This window comes from Sciurus vulgaris (genome assembly GCF_902686455.1).
Source record: "Sciurus vulgaris genome assembly, chromosome: 15".
In the NCBI taxonomy this organism is placed as follows: domain Eukaryota; kingdom Metazoa; phylum Chordata; class Mammalia; order Rodentia; family Sciuridae; genus Sciurus; species Sciurus vulgaris.
The window spans coordinates 57,944,063-57,962,582 of NC_136476.1; the positions used below are offsets into that span (position 1 = coordinate 57,944,063).

At 31.2% G+C, this 18,520-nt stretch overlaps 1 protein-coding gene across 1 annotated transcript in view; it reads left to right on the forward strand.

The window, feature by feature from the left end:
* STX17 (syntaxin 17) overlaps positions 1-18,520 on the forward strand; it is a 51,729-nt gene that overhangs the window by 12,883 nt on the left and 20,326 nt on the right. Inside the window, exon 3 of the mRNA XM_079112262.1 lies at positions 1,530-1,595. Within this exon, the coding sequence (XP_078968388.1) occupies positions 1,530-1,595 (66 nt within the window). The remainder of the gene's footprint in view (positions 1-1,529; positions 1,596-18,520) is intronic.

An 18,520-nucleotide genomic window follows, 5' to 3' on the forward strand; every position in this document is an offset into this window, starting at 1 on the left:
CAGGTTCTTTCTTCACATGCATGTGCTAATCAGTACCCAGCCAAAGACTCAAAGGGAAAATTCTGCATATCTCTGATGTTCTCTCTCAGAGTAGTCTTCCCAGTTTTCTTCTCACCTTGAGGTTCTCTCCTCTCTGGTATTCTGCTTCATGAATTCTAGGCATTGGCCTCCACAAATTCTCAATTCTGCTTCTTTAATATTAATTTTTCTTAGACTATTATGACAAATTAATAGTGAGTAATAAATTTTAAAATGGTTCATTTTCCAAACATGTCTAGTTTTTTTCCCTCAAACTTATATTATATCGTAACACTAAAAGAGTATTCACACCAGACCTGATTGATATTTTTCTTATAAATGAAAGTGTTTTGATGATATTTATGAATATATATTTATATATTAAACTTTTTATATATTAAATTTATTAGTTCTTAGACAACATAAAAAACTTATGAATATCTACAAGTTTTTTTTTACTGCACCATTCACTAACAAATTCAAAGACTATGCAGAATAAAGAATATAAAAATGTCCTAGAAAATTTTTTCAGTAACTCTTCTCTTATGATTTATTATGTCTTCCATGCATGTATGGGATATTTTCATTTCTGTCTTTTCAAATCATTTCTAAGTTGATTCTTTTTCAGTATGTAGTATACCAAAAATGTACTTAATGTTATTATTTACTTCTAACATTTTACATTTTTGGATCTTTTGTATCAACCAAAAATCATATGTGACATTTGGTGTTGATGTTTATATGCTATATATAAATATATACACTACTATATTGTTATCACATTTTCTCTGGTTCTTGTCAAATAAAAAAAACTTTCATTATTATGCTCATGGAGTTTCCTAGATGATACTCTGAAAACTAAATATTGCTTTGGTAAAAACTGAAACACATATGTTACATCTTCAATCTCAGTTTTGTTTACTGTCTAGTTTGCAGTATTGATGTTACTTTTTTCAAATTCAGATTTTAATTTTCAGTACTTTATACTATCATTGACAAACATTTAAAATTCATAGTATATAACAAAATGTATAGAATGGTGTTGATCTCTTTATTTTTCACATTCTTTTCAAAATTATTTTTATTGTTCTATTTAGTTATACATGATAGTAGAATGCATTTTGATTCATTGTACACTAATGGGGTACAACTTTTCATTTTCTCTGGATGTGCATCTTTTTCACATTCTTTTACATTCTCATTCTTTATATTTTCCATCTCTTAAAATGGTTGCAATATAGACAAAAATACCCATTTTTTTCAGTAAAATTAAATAACCTAGATCTGTTGATCTTTTGTTTGTTTTATTATTTCCAGAACTTTGTATGTAATATTATCAAAAACTTCCTACCTATATAGTCTTTGGAAAGTTAACTACCACCACTAAATCACTATTTTGTCTAGCTGGTATGTTTAAGTTTGAGTAAATGAGTAGAGATTTTTGTGGTAACATGGCAAAATAATCCTCTAGCGATGATAAATTGAGTACATTTTCCCTCTCCTTTATGTAGTATCAACGGTGCAGAATCTGGGACAAGTTGCATGAAGAGCATATCAATGCAGGACGTACAGTTCAGGTAAGGCTATTATATTATTTCTGGTAAATCAATATGAAAAAGACCATCTTGAAAAATTTTTTGCTAAAATAATGCAGGTTGAGCGTCCCTTATCCAAAATGCTATGACCAAAAGTGTTTTAGATTTCAGATTTTGGGGGTTTTTAGAATATTTGCATAATATATCTTGGGTATGGTACCCAAGTCTGAATATGAAGTTCATTTTCTGTTTCATATATACCTTTATATATATAGCTTTATATATACAGCTGGAAGGTAATATTATACATTTTTTTTTTTTTTTTTTATTGTATCTGTGTTCTGACTGCAACCTGCCACATGAGGTCAGGTGTAGAATTTCCCTCCTTGAAACTTCATGTTGATTCTCAAAAACCTTTCAGATTTTGGATCATTTAGGATTTGGAATTTTTGGATTAGGGTGCTAGGTATGACCCTCTGTGCCTGAATCCTTTTTAAAAAATTTTTAAATTTGTTCTAATTTATTGTACATGACAGTAGAATGCATTTATACATTTTGATATATATCATACATAAATGGAGTGTAATCTCTCATTTTTCTGATTATACATATTGTAGGATCACATCAGTTATGCAGTCCTATATGTACATGAGGTAATAATGTCTGTTTCACTCTATTACCATTCCTTCCCCCATACCCCTTCCCCTCCCTTCACTCCCCTCTACCTATTATAAAGCAACTCTGTTCTTCCCTATCCCCACCCCTTATTGTGAGTTAGCATCTGCATATCAGAGAAAACATTTGGCCTTTAGTTTTTTGGGTTTGGCTTATTTCACTTAGCGTGATATTCTCCAACTCCATCCACTTACCAGCAAATGCCATAATTTCATTCTTCTTTAAAACTGAGTAATATTCCTTTGTGTGTGTATATATATATATATACACACACACACATTTTCTTTATCCATTCATCTGTTGAAGGGCATCTAGGTTGGTTCCATACTTTATCTATGGTGAATTGAGCTTCTTTAAACATTGATGTGGCTGCATCACTGTAGTGTGTTGTGCCTGAATCCTTTTAACATTATTTGTTACTATTTCCTTAAGGATTGATTTTTTAGTAGGAATTTCTGAATCACCTGTCATGTATATTTTTAAGGTTTTGTTTCATATTTTCCTATAGAAATGATACATTAATCTCTCCCATTCAATACATTTTCCCAGAAACATTTTGCTAATTGGTAGGTTAAGATAATGCTTTTTTTAAAAATTGCTTTGAAAGGTGAAGGTTTTTTCACATATGTCTTGGGCAGTAATATTTCTTAATTGCCTGTTTATGTTTCTTGCATATATTGTATGTTGACATCTTTTATAAGAGTACCTTATAATTTGAAAAATATTTCTTCTTTATATATTATGCATTGCAAATACTCTTTGCTAGTTACTTGGTTTTTTTTTGTTGTTGTTGTTTGTTTGTTTGTTTTTTTTTTGGTACCGGGGTTTGCACCCAGGGACACTTAACCACTGAACCACATCCCAGCCCTTTTTTGTATTTTACATAGAGACAGGGTCTCACTGAGTTGCTTAGGGCCTCACTAAGTTGCTGAGGTTGGCTTTGAACTCCTGATCCTCCTGCCTCAGCCTCCCCAGCTGCTGGGATTACAGGCGTGCCCCACTGTGCCAGCTCAGTTTTTTGCTTTTGAAAAAGATAAATTTAAATTATTTTAAATTAATTGTTAAAAATATATACATATAGTTTTAAAAGTCAAGTATAATTAGACATAATTATAGTACCCTACTCTTCTTTTGCAAGTCCTACTTGGAAGAAACCATTTTGAACCTTTTTGGCCATTTACCCTGGTATTTACCTCTTTCTTACTGAATACCATGAATAGATTGGTATTTTCTGATTAGGTGTTACTCTTTATTTCTTGCCATAATAGGTGGAGTTCTAGTTTCTCACTTTACTCTCCTACCTCCCTTTCCCCTATATAATTACATATATTGCAAACTTTGGTTAAATTAGTGCTCAGTATCTCATTGTTTTGATTATTGAGATATTGTTTTCTGCCAAACCAACTAGTGAAATACAGTACATACAGTACGGTATAGTATACTTTTTTGGAAGTTAATAATTGCCTTGTTTTTAAAACTTGCCTGACTTTCAGTATATTTGTGATTATTTCTTTCAAATGCTCCACATCACTGTCACATGTTTTCAGGATGTTTTTCATATGCTCAGATGTATCAGTTTCATTCTTTATTTTGATACCTCCCTCCTGAAGCCCTTCTTCCCCCAGCTGCACTGTGTATTCCCTTTCCAGTCTTGCCAAACAGCGCTGCTCTGGAACTTCCCTTAGATGCTCCTTTGTGTTGAGTCCCTGTTTTCCTGAATATCTTGTCTCCCTCATTTTTTAATTTACTTCATTATTTTGTTAGAATAATTCTTCAGTGCCTGGAGGTAAATATTTAAGGAATGGTATGTCTAAAAACAGCCTTTAATCCTCTACTACATGATTGATAACTTTGTTAGGTGTAGAATTCTATTTGGAATTCTCTTTCAGTAGTGAAGGCCTTCCAACTCTTTTGTGTTACTCTTTAAAAAGCTGGTATCATCTGATTTCCCAATCTGTGTAGGACTTTTTTTTTCTCTCTCTTTGGGAGCTTTGTGATCTGCTTATCCCTGGTATTCTGAACTGATGATCTTGTGCATTATGTTGGACCCTTTCAATCGAAAAATTCATATTCTTTAGTTCTGAGAATTTATCTTTGATAATTTATTCTCCTGTCTTTTCTGTTTTGGCACACATGCACATACACACATGAGACGTGTACATATATATGTGTGTGTGTATATATATGTATATTTATATATAATACATATACTTCTATTTATATGTATATATATTTACTTGTAGATGGACACAATACATTTATTTTATTTATTTTTATATGGTGTTGAGGATCAAACCCAGTGCCTCACACATGCTAGGTGAGTCCAGCCGCTGCTTTCTTATTTTTTTATTTTTTAGATCTTTTATTTTAATGGTCAGCAAACTGTGGCCATAGGCATATCTGGCCTTTTGTCTGTCCCATTTGTTTACTTCTTTTTTTGACTGTTTTCATACTATGATGGCAAAATGGTGTAGTTGTAACAGAGACTGTGGCCTATAAAGTCTAAGCTTATTATCAGATCCTTTACAGAAAAGGTTTCCCAACCCCTGTTCTATTGAATGTTAGAACTCTTAGATTGCATGTATAATTTTATCTTCTGTTTTCTGAGAGATTTCCTTAGGTCTATCTTCAACTCTTTGTATTGAGTTAGTTATTTCTGTCCTTATGATATTTAATTTGTGAGAGCTTTTTCATGTTCTCTTTTTCCTTTTTCATAGCCTTTCTTCTATGGGTGTAATAGGTTCTTTTATTTTTCGAGACACTAAAAAACTATTTGCTTGTCTCCTAGTAAGCTTCACTTAAAGGTACTTTGGCAAGTTGGCATTTTCCTTGGGAGAACTGCCAAGTATCAGTATCTAGAGATTGTTCTGGTTCAGTTTCCTAATGCCAGGGCAGACAGGTCCTTAATTTACAGAGATACCGAGGCAGCTTAGATGAAGGCTGTTGGACTTTCTTCAGGCTTTCACACAACCCCCCACCTTTTTTTTTTTTTTTAGCTCCGCCTCATGTTTCTGAATCCAGAATCAGTATCTCCAAAAAATACACATCCTCTTGCATTTTAAAAAAGTTAGTGTAGCTGCAGTATTTTGAAAAGATTGGGATACAATGAAAAATGAATGCAAGAGGTCATTAGGAAAGGTCACAGAGGTGAAGGAAATAAGATGTTAGTAGCTTAGAGTTAGGGAAATAGACAAAACCAGATTTGATATGAGATTTAGGTGGAAATAGAATATATCTGTCTATATTTTACTGTGTGATAACTAGATTATAGGGCTGAGGAGCAGGAACTATAGGTCTATATGTATGTTCCACAGCACCTGGTACTCAAAAGATTCAGTGTTTATCGAATGGTACTGAGCATGTTAATGTTAATGAGATTATTATGACTTGGATTTCTTACCACCCTCACTGTTCAATATATTATTAAAAAAATCACAGGATTTGTTTGAGATATTGACTATGGTCAAAGTATTTGTTTACTGATTTAATATATAAATGTGTATATATATATATATACACACACACACACACACACATATATATATATATGTTTACATTATTGACCTCCATCTGGCAAGGAACATTTGTTTGTATCATTAAAATAGTGAGATTAAAAGTACTGTTAGATATAGGTATTTGCTTAGTTTTATTTATATCTCCCTGAATTTTGTGTATAGACTAGTTTTTTCTAGTTTGTGAAAAAGTTATTTTTGGAGAAATAATTTCACGAACAGTCATAAGTTTTCCAAATTTATCACTATTGCACTTATGTAATTAAGAACTATCTTTTCACTTTCATTATGGTATCTTTTGAGAGAAAGTACTTTTTAATTACATATGGTCTAATTTCTCAGTCTTTTCTTTTATGGTTCCTGCTTTTGGTGTCGTGTTCAAGGAATCCTCTATCCTAAGATCAAGAAGATAAATAATATTTTATTTGTTTCAAATTATGTTATAAATCTATTCTTAGACACGTTACATTTTAGGTTGTGTGGCGGGGGGGGGGGCTGTGTTAAAATGTTGCTTTTCTTTTAAATTATGCTAATTTTTGCAGCTATATGTAGATATAGTTAATTTTCCTATGAGCCAGTTATCTTTTAACTATATTTTATAATAGTCTATAATCTCTTTGTATCTTCTTTTTATGGTTTAACTATTTGAGTAATATTTTTCTTCTCTTTTAATATCATCCATATTTTTCTGATTCTTTCTTGTTTTGATTCTTTGTGTTTTTTTTTTTTTCAATCTGTCTCACTAGTTATTGGAAGAAACAGTTGGTTATAAATAAGCTTATTCAAATATATCTCTTTTTAAAGACTATAAAAAGCAATAGCTCCCTCTGCAAAAGAATTCTTAATGCTCTTTATACATGTTATTTTTCTGAAAGTAAAATCTCATTATACTGTATACCAATTAAATTTTTCGTGATCATTTGAATCATATGCAGTACTGTCTGTTTGAACAAGTTATTTACTATTCTGAACATCAGTTTCCTCAGCTGTCAAATTAGCATAATAGTTCCTAACTTTTGGAATGGTCACAAGGATTGTCCATCATGTGTGTCCAGGGTCTACACAGCCCCTGTAGATATATAGTAGATGTTCGGTAAATAAGAAGAATTAGTAATAACAAGTTTGATTTGATACTTCCAGTTTTAACTACTAGATTCAGCTAACAAAATGTTGGCTTTTTTTTGTTTAATTTAAAACATTATAATTGCATTACTTTCCCTATTTTCATGAACTTGTTATACAGAAGCCTGAAATATAATTTTAAAAGCTCAGTCTTCCCTGCCCTTCTCCCCACATATGTAACATACAGTAACATCCTGGTTGATAATAGAGGATTGTGATAATTGTGTAACAATTTCTGCTATGAAGGAACTTGTCCAGATGACAATTCAAAAAAAGTTAATTAAATATTTAAATAATTGTTTAAAATTTTAGTAAAAGTTAATGTAAGTCAGTATGTGATTGTTAAATGTATTACAGAAACCAATAAATGATACAGTTCCAGCTATCTGGGTTCTGGATAAAGGAGTATTATCTTCATTTTTTAGATAAAAGGAAACTGAAGAGCAGAATTTAGTGTTTGTCTAAAGTAAAAAAATAAATAAATAAATTTAGTATTTGTCTAAATTTGAGAAATTTAGTGTTTGTCTAAATAAGTGGTAGTAAGGAATCCAATTTATCTGGCATAGTCTCACTGCTCCTAGTTGGCATTGAAGAATCCTTAATGAGAACTAATCCAATGTAGTACCTTCATGTTTTCTTTTTAATCTATAGATTGTTTCAATATTAACTCAGGCAGAAAGGGACTGGGTTCTGCACTTAATACCTGTAGAGTGGGTACTTATTAGATATTTTAATAAATGAAGTCATTTTTCTCCTTTGATTTTTCTTTTTACTTTTTAATGTTTTAATATTTTTGAGCGATTCAGATATATGTATATATGTTTCCATCATCCATTCTTTTCTTGTAAGTTTTAAATTACATTATTAGCACATATTAATCTATCCATTCTTTTTTGTACCTTTCATTATTAAAGTGTGAAATCATTATACTACTGTCAATACCTTATCATAGTGATTAGAGAATACAAATAAAGACTAGTCCATATTTATGTTAATTAAATTAGATATAACTCTGGAGTCCTTAATAATAAATTACATGATTTCTAGAATGTGTTTACTCTGTTATTTAAATGTTTACCAGTGGACTTGTGTTTGGTTTGTAAAGAAATCAGATTAATTATTATGATACCAAATGTTTTCTGCTATACACAATTTTTTCTTAAAATTACATGTTGTAAAAACACATTAGGAATCCTAAATCAATATTTAATGAAGGCAAATATATGCATAGCCACTCATCTTTTAATCATTAAATACATAATTAGCAATTTTTTAGAATTTTCAATTAACTTAGAATAATTACTTTTTACAATTATCATTATAGAGTGAGTATATATTTGAATATATCTTTTAATCTTGAGACAGAAGTTTGATGATATTTCTGAAAGGCAAAAATTCATAGCTAGTTATTAAACTAAAACTAGAGAGAAATTGAAAGTCATCTTTATTGTTCTGAAAGTCTGGCCATAGTTTACAGTTTGCTGTTTGCATTCTGTGAAGCTTATTAAATACTGAGTTGATGTACTTTCTTTTTTTTTAAATTATTTGAATGAGTTAAACTCATTGATATTTCTGCAAATTTTGAGATATTGGCGCATCTGCCTTTCTGACCTGATTGTTGGAAGAGAGACTATTCTTGTTTTAATAGAACTTGTATGTTGAAAGAGGCAAGTACAGAGAGCAGAGACAGATTTTATTTTCACTTTAAAATTTTTATTTTTAATTGACATAATAATTGTACATGTTTATGGGACATAGGGTATGCTCTGATATATGTATACATTGTATGATGGTAAAATCAAGGTAGTAAACATTTTCCATCACCTCAAATATTTATCGTTTCTTTTATTGTAAGAGCATTCAAAATCCTGTTTTCCAGCTGTTTTCAAATATACAATTTATTATTATTATTATTTTTGTGCTGGGGATTGAACTCAGGGGCACTCAACCATTGAACCACATCCCCAGCTCTGTTTTGTATTTTATTTAGTGACAGGGTCTCACTGAGTTGCTGAGGCTGGCTTTGAACTTGAGATCTCCTACCTTAGCCTCCAGAGCCACTGGGATTACAGGCATTTGCCACCAAGCCCAGCTTACAATATATCCTTGTTAATAGTAGTCACCCTGCTGTGCAATAGCACACCAGAACTTAGTCCTCCTATCTAACTGTACCTGTGTACTGGTTGACTAACCTCTTCTACTTATCCCCAGCCTCTGGTCACCACTATTCTACTCTCAGTTGCTATGAGGTCAACATTTTTAGATTCTCCCTTAGGTAACATGATTTTTATCCTTTTGTGCATGTCTTATTTCACATAATGTCCTTCAGATTCATCCTTGTGAGTGACAGAATTTCATTTGTTGTTAATGGCTAAATAGTATGAATAATATTCCATCGTGTGTGTGTGTGTGTGTGTGTGTGTGTGTGTGTTTCCACATTTTCTTTATCCATTCATCATTAATGGACACTTAGTTTGATTCTTTAACTGGGCTACTGTGAATAGTATGCCATAACCATAGGAATACAGATACCTCTTTGACCTACTGTTTTTATTTCCTTTGGCTGTATACCCATATTGTTTTTCATGACTGTGCTAATTTACATTCCCACCAAGAGTGGGCAGTAGTTCCCCTTTCTCTACATCCTTGCTGATATTTGTTATTTTTTAGAAAGATTTGTTTTAAAGTAAATTAACGTATAATATGTTAGATGATTACAAGTGCCAAGAAGAAAAGTAAAGCAGATTCAGGGGAACAAAGAATCATAGATGGTAAGGAGCTTCTATATGAATAGTGGTTATAGAAGATGATGATGTTTGAGGCAAGACCTGAAGGAAGTGAAGGCACAAACTATGGGAGAATGGAGTTTTCTAGGCAGAGGGAAAATTGAGTGTGAATTCTGTGAGGGGGAAGATGCTCGGCATATTCAAGGAGTAGTAAGGAGGTTGTGTGACTGGTGTGAGCAAGGAGAGTATAGGAGTTTTAAGTCAGAGAAATCAGCTTGATCATATCATGGAAGGCCTGGCAGGATGTGGTAATCAGAGTCGGGTAGAAAACTTTGGGAAATTCCTGAGCAGATTATGACCTGATTTAACTTTAAAAGATCACTTGACTGTTATGAAAAGGATAGACTCTAAAGGGGCAAGGTTAGAACCAAGAACACCAATTTGGTGGCTAGTATGACAATCAGGGTACTATTGTTTAAAAGAAGGCAGATACATACACGTACAAACAATTTGTATAGAATATAAGAGGCCTGATATGTTAGATTTTTACGTACTGTCTTTGTAACCTTAGTATGTGATTCTGAACCTACTTGATAGAAAAATAAGGCGTTGCTCTAATATCAACTTTAACATTGAAGTACTTTTTGAGAAATTACATACACACACTTAAAACGTACAAAAATTTAAATAGTGACAAAAATAATACAACAAACACTACATAGTGTCATCACCCAGTTATGTCAGACATGTGAATGTTCTGCCATATTGCTTCCTTTACTTTTGTTGAAGAAAACTTTACAAATCCCACCCAAGCCCCTTTTGTCCCCTTTTTTGATTCTATTTCCCTTGCTCCCACCTTCATCTGAAGGAAATCTTTTTGCCTGATTTTAGATTTATTGTTTCTGTTCATATAACTGTATTTAAATAATATATATTGTTTTGCATTTTTCTTTCTGCTTTTTTCAAACAAGTCTCTTGGTGTATAATTGACATACAATAAGGTGCACATATTTTAAATATTTAAGTTTGGACATGTACATACTGTAAGACTATACCTACAATCAAGATAATAATATATGTATCACCTTAAAATGTTTTTTTTATATTCTTTTGTAACCCCATACATTCTTGATCTCTTTCTGCCACATCTGTCTTGCTCTCCCCCAACCCTCCATACTCAGGCAACCACTGACCTGCTTTCCTAGAATTTTAAGTAATATATACAATATATCATATAATATAGTCATACAATATGTATCTTTTTTGAAAATCTGCCGTCTTTCACTTTGCATAAATATTCTGAGATTCATCCATGTTGTAATGTGTATCAGCATTTCATTTATTTTCATTATTGAATAATATTCTATTATATGGTTATACCATGATTTATACATTTATCTATTGATGGGCTTTTGCTTTGTTTAGCTTTGGGCTATTACAAATAAAGTTGCTATGAATATTTGGGTACAAATCTTTGAATGGGCAAAGAATTTCATTGCTCTTGGTTAAATACTTAGGAATGGAATGACTGGATCATATGGTAGTTGTAGTTTTTAAGAAAATGCCACACTGTTTTCCAATGTGATTGTACCATTTTATATTCCCACCCAGTTCTTCCATGTCCTTGCCAATATTTGACATAGTTTTCTTAATTTTAGCCATTCTAATATGTCTGTAGTGGTAGCTCCTGATTTTAATTTTCATTTGCCTAGTGATTATCTGTTTTCTTTTGAGTTGAATTTTTTTTTATTCTGTTTTGTCTCTTTTCTTGTCTTACTACATGTAATTCTACTATTATAGTTGTTGCTTTAGGGCTTGTAGTGTACTTCTTATTGTAGTTTATCTTCAAGGTATTATATTATATTTTATACATGTTTATGAAACTTACCTATACTTCTGTTTCTCCTTTCCCAGTCTTCATGCTGTTGTTCTCATGTATTTTACTTTACATATGTTATATACCTTATAATACTTCAATAGTATTATCTTGACAGCCAATTAAGTATTATACTTAAGCAGGCAATTATATTTTGAAGTTATTTAGCTATTAAGGGGAAAATCTTATATATTTATTTACCTTTGTCATTTCCATTACTGATTTGCTTATTAATACTTTTGCATAGATCTATTGTATTTTCATCTGTTTTGATTTCTTTTTGCCTTAAAGACTTTCTTTAACATTTCTTGGAATGTGTGGTTCTGCTATGATGAATTTGTTTAGATTTCATATATCTTAAAACTATTTCACCCTTTTTAAATGAAATTTTGCCATGTATGGAATTCTACATTGACTTTTTTTTTTCACTATTTTAAAGATGTTGATTATCACTTGCATTCTTATGAGAAATCTGCTTCATTTTTATCTTTGTTTCTCTGTTATGTAATGTTTCTGTTTTCTCTGGCTGCTTTTTAGAGTTTACTTTTATTACTGGTTTGAGGCACTTTGATTATGATAGACCTTGTAGCATTTTCTTCATTTGCCTTGTGCTTTGAGTTTTTTGAGCTTCTTGGATCTCTGGATTTACTGTTGCATAGAATTCAAAAATATTTTGACCACTACTTCTTCAAATGTTTTTCTGTCTCCTTCCCTTCTTCAAGAACTCAAATTGCATATATATTGCTTAATGTTATCTCACAGCTCATTCATACTCCTCAGTTTTTTAATTTTTTTCTCTCTGTTTCATTTTTGTAAAGTATCTATTAAATCTCTTCAGGATAAGGAGTGGTCTTGAGCTGTTCTGCAGATACTTATTAAGCAAAATAGAAATAAGGTTATGGAAAATAAACACCAGTTTCTTTAAAAAATAGTATCTATTGCTTTGCCTCATGTTACTAATCTCAGTAGCAGCAGTGCTGAATTTGCCATTGATCCATTCAGTATATTTTTAAATATATCACATGTTATAGTTTCATCTCTGTAATTTTGCTTTGGGTCTTTTAAAATACCTTCCATGTCTCTACTTAACTTTTTGAACATATGGAATAAAATTATTTTAGGGGGGAAGGGGGAACTGGGAATTAAACCCAAGGGTGCTTTATCACTGAGTCACATCCCCCAGTCCTATTTATTTTATTTTGAGACAGGGCCTTGCTAAGTTGGCTTCAAACTTGGAATCCTCTTGCTTGAGCTTCTCTAGGTTCTGGGATTATAGGCATACACCACCACAGTGGCTTATAAAACACAGTTCTAATAATTATTTTAATATCTGTTTCTATTAATTCTAATATCTATGTCAAACATAGGTCTATTTTGATCATTGATTATTCTTATTATGGGTCAGGTTTTCTTGTTTCTCTGTATGTCTGGTGATCTTTAATTGAGTCTCTTTACCTTGTTAGATGCTGAATGTTTTTATGTTACTATAAATCATTTTGTGCTTTGTTCTGGAAAGTCAGTAAGTTACTAGTTACTTGGAAACAGTTTGATTCTTTTAGGGCTTACTTTGATGATTCATTAACTGGAGCTTACCTGTGGGAGTACATAGGGTGTTCTTAATATATATTCCTTCTTACCTACTGAGACAAGACCTTTCTAAGTACTCTACACAATGTCTTGTGAATTGAGTTTTTCCAGTTTAGTTGATGGGAACAGGCATTGTTTCCAGCTTTGAGTGAGTCCTAGACACTATTCCTTTTAACTTTTGCAGTTGGTTGGTTCCCCAGCTTTGGGTAGTTTACTCACATAAAATGTTCTAGTCAGTTTTCTGATAAATACAGATCTTCAGTGAACCTTAAATACCAATATATCAATGACCTCTCTGCATTACCTCCAGGATTCTTCTCTGTGTGGCTCTCTCCTTTCTAGTACTCTGTTGTGAGACCACCTTGGCCAAAACCAGAAGTTCCTCATTATGTTTTAGGTCTATAAGTAAAATAGGCTTAGCAGTTTTCTTCTGTGGAATAAGAAAACATTGGCTTTAAAAAAGATTTTCTGATAAAAATTTGAACCTAAGTGAAAGAATTAGAAATTGTTACTATAGTAATTCACTGAAGAACATTAACTTGACTTTTATAGAAAACTTGATCATCCTTGCTTTTTCTCCAAGGTAGTAATGATGTAGAACTTGTTGAGAACACAGTTTCTGGGACTCACCTTAGAGATTCTGATTCAGTAGATTTCAGACAACATTTGGAAAGATACTCCTCTGCAGAGAATCAATCCTAGTTCCATAAATAGCACATATGCACAAAAATAAAATCAGCCTTGGAATTTGTAGACGTGAAATGTGTTCATGATTTTACTAGGAGAAATATAGAACACTTGAACTAATTTCTAAAAAAAGGAAGCAACATAAAAGAGAGAGGAAGACAGTGGAAAACAATGATAGTAGGCAGAAATTAGGAGAAAAGAAGAAAAAATTGAGAACAAGGCCAGGTAGGGAATGGAAGGAAAGATAGAAGAGTAGATTCCAAAATAAATATCATTAGAATGTAAATTATTTTAGGTTATTGTCAGCTTTAGAGGAAATTATAATTTAAAATTTGCTTCAAATTTTTATGTACTAATTAATCAGAATTTAGGATTATTGGACTTTACTCCAGTTGGCATAAGTTCTACAGAATCTTAGGAAATTAAATCCAAGACATGATCAGTTGTAAGATACACTATTATTTTGTATACCTCTAAGAAAGAAGAAGCACTGCTAGTTAAGAATGACACAATGCTTTTTTACCATCTAATGTAAGATACAGTGTTCTAATTTCAGTGATGTTAAATGTAGAAAAAGTATTGTGTCCCAAAATTGATAAAATATATTATTGAGAAGGCTTGTTTCTTTCCAATGCGTTCTTTATATTTAGTATGTTCTTTTTTCCCATGAGTTTTTTTCAAAGACAAATCTCCCCTCCTTCATGAAACCTATCTAGATCCTTACAGTAAAGGTACGTTTTTAAAAATTTCCTTTGAACATGTTTCTTACCCCTTTCAATTTTGAATTTCTCCTTAATAATCAAAAACAAAATAGGAGTTAAGTAGTTCTGCTTTCTCTGCATCATCTGTTAACATTATACCATCTGCCCCAAGCAGTAGGCCTGAACCTTCTTTCATGTTCTTGCTGTACATGTGTTTTTAAAATCCTTTTTATTGTTCTTAACATTTTTCACCAGCCTCCGCTCATTCTGGGCTCTTACTTTACTTACTTGATTCTCCTTGTTTCACACCACTCTTGTATTCATGTGCCTTTCATTCCCTTTTTTTTGACAAGTCTCTTAAAATCCTGAACTTACCATAACATATCCTCCACAATCAGATTCTTTAGATGCCACTATTGTCTTTCTTATGAGGTTAATTTGTTTTTATAGTGTGAGAAATTCATATTTAAGAAACTAAATTGTATCTTTTCAAAAATAGTATCTTCTTATCACAATATAATTTATGTTATGGCATCATACAGCTGTTTTTCTTTGAAGTTGATAATATTAACCTCCCTAAAAAAATCACTAGTCCCAGTATTCCTAACCATTAAGAACTCTAAAGCACTTTCTTATTTTCACTACATTATTTTATTCTTGTACGTCAGAATTAATTCCAAAGTAGTAGCTCTTTTCATTGTTTCTTCTGCCCAATGAAAGAAGTATTTCATATGCTTGTGACTAATATTGTGCTCTTCCAGGGCAGAATCTTGGTTGATTTCATGATACCTGGTGATCTGTCTTACTGTTGGATCACTACTGTGCTACTTTGTGGAAAATATTAAGAAGGAATTTATTCATTTACCATGTTTATTGAGTTGTACTTTGTACTAAGAACTAAATACAGCCTTGAAAGGACACAGTGGTGAAGAAGTTAGATGCAGTCTCTGTTCTGACAAACTTTATAGTCTAATCAAATGGGTGAATTAATATCTTTTATCCAGTAGATGGTACTTAATATACTTCCACAATAAGATCCCTACTGAATTTTTTCCTACTCAAATGTTTTCAACTTCTTTTCTATCCTTATGTTTATTTACCCTTCAGGCTAATATAATATTCTTTTCTAAAGATATTAAAACTTTTTTTATTTTAAACTATAATATAAATGCCTAAATCCTAAGTATACACCTAAATAATTATACTGTGAATACTCATGTGCCACAGCTCAGATTAAGAATTCAGCAAATTTTAAAAATAATTACTGGATAGATGAAAGTATGTTAGTTTTTCTTTAATTTACAAAGTTTTGTTTTTGTATATGTGCTCAATATTAGGAACTGTGGACCATCTTTCTGCCAGTGTGCAGGCTTGTAAAAGTATGTAATTAGGGTGATGAAATTTCCTTTTAGAAATCTGAATTTAAAATAAAAATAATGTGTGTTCATTTGAATAGAAAAAGAAAGAAATAGACCACTGTCAGCATACCAGAAGGGTTTCGTAGCCTCTTCCCAATTATATCCACCTCCCCCAAAGTAATCACTATCTTGATTTCTGTGGTAAATACTTCCAAACTTTTCTGCATGATTTTACAGAAGTAAAAAAGGGAGTCTTTAAGACTATACTTTAACCTGTTTTTTTTAACATAATATAAATTATATTAAACAAATCTTTTGTGTCTGACTTGAACTTTACCTGTTGTCATCTATAATAGTCTTCCAGTCCATCTATTGAAATGAATTATCTGTTCACTTACTATTATTGCTGTATTTTTATGTGCTCCCAGATTTCAATTGCTGACATTTTCTTTAGGATTTGTGTATCCTTGTGCATGAGAGTACATGAGTCTAGTGTGAATTTTTCCTTTATCTTACTCCCCTTGTCAAGCTTTATATTGAGTTTCTGCTATCAAAAAGAGTTAGAAAATGATCTTTTACCATTCCCTCGAAGAATTTATGTAATTTCTTTTAAATGTTTGGTAGAATTGGCCAGTGAAACCATTCATGCTGGGTTTTTTGATTTGGTTGGTTTTGTCTTGTGTATGGAATGGGAGAAGGCAGGGGAATCTCAAAATAATGGATTTAATTTCTTTAATAGTTATGTGACTATTGAGATTTCTACTTATCAGCTTGGTAAATTGTAGTTTTCTAGGAATTTATCTATTTCATCTAACTTTTCTAATGTATTGGCATTTATTTGTTCATAATATTGTCTTGTTTAATTCTGTAAGATCAGAATATAAATGATATCCCCTTTTGTTTATTTCTGATTTTGGTTATTTGTGCCTTCTCTGTTATTTTGAACTACCTCTCAGGTTTAACAATTTTTTAAAATATTTCCAAATTAAGTTTTGGCTTTGATCTAATGTGTGTTTATTTTTCTGTTGCATCAAATTTATGTTCACATCTTTATTATTTTCTCCTTTCTACCTTTGCATTCATTTTTGCTATTTTTGGGTTTATTAGACTAGATATTTAGTAGGTTACTTTCTGGCCTTTCTTCGTTTCTAATGTATAAGGACTTATATACTTTTCTTTTTTTTTTTTAAATTTTATTGTAAACAAATGGGATACATGTTGCTTCTCTGTTTGTACATGGCGTAAAGGCATACCATACATTTCTAACTATGGTTTTTAGCTGGCTATAAGTTTTAGTATGAATTATTTTCTTTTCATTCAGTTCAAAGCATCTTTAATTTCCATTGTGATTTCTTCTTTGACCTATGAATTATATAGAATATTTTTCTAAATACATGGTGTGTATGTAGCTATATTTTCCACTAATTATTTCAAGTTAAATATATTATGATCAAAGTATTATAGAACTTAAGATAGTACATAGTCAATTTCTGTAAATGCTGCCTGTGTTTTTTACATGTATATTCTCAACTTGTTCAGTGTAATGTTCTATATAACTTAGATCAAGTTTGTGTTAATCTTGTTTAAATCCCCTATGCCTAACTTATATCATTTGTCCATTCGTTCCATCAGTTACTGAAAAGGTAAAAGCCTTCCGTTATGATTGTGGATTTAAATTTTTCTTTGTAGTTCTGTCAGCTTTTGGATTACATATTTTGTGGCTATGTTATTAGGTACCAAACTTTAGAATTATATGTTCCTGGTGAAGGTATTATTATTATAAAACAGTTTTGTAGTTCTAGTAATGTTCTGACTTTAAAGTCTGTTTTCTGTGATATCAATATTGCTACAGTGATTTTTATTGGAGAGTATTAGGGTTATGTATTTTTCCATTCTTTTATTTTTTTAAATATGTCATAAATGTACTTCTTTTGCTTTTTTATCCATTTTTTCTTCATTTTACAGCTGGAATACTTATTTCATTTATATTTAATACAATTGGTGATATATTTCAGTTTAAATCTTTCATGCTATTATGTGCATTCTAACTCTGCCTTTTTGGTTCTTTTTCATCTCCATCTTTACTTTTTGGGGGATGATTTTATATTTTTTAAATTTTCTCTGTTAGCTTTTATATTATAGACTTTTAATAAAAAGTACAACATACATTCATAGCAACGCAGATAACACAAGCACACTAGAATATTTCAGTTCCGTGTATGTTCCTCCATTTAAATGTTATTTACCATGTATATGCTGAAGATAATTGCTCAGTTTTTGTTTTTCTAAAAATATTATTTTACCTTTGGTCTTGAAGGATGTCTTTGCAGGGAATACTTTTAAGTTTACAGCAGTTTTCTTTCTGTACTTTGAATACATTATTTAGTTGTCTTCAGGCTTTCATTATTGCTATTGAGAAGTTATGTTATGTTCTGACTGACTCTGCAGTAAACAGTTTTGTCACTAGTTCCTCTTGAACATCTTTTTTCTCCTCTTTTCGTTTGTTTTACCTAGGCATATTTTTCTTTTTATTTATCCTTTTCAGGATTTGTTGACCTTCTTGAATCTGTGGATTGATATCTTTCCTCCCTCTGTTTTTGGAAATTCTCAGCCATTATCTTTTTTTATTAATTTTTTATTTGTTCTAATTAGATGTACATGATAGTAGAATGCATTTATACATTTTGATATATCATACATATACATATGCATAATACATAAAT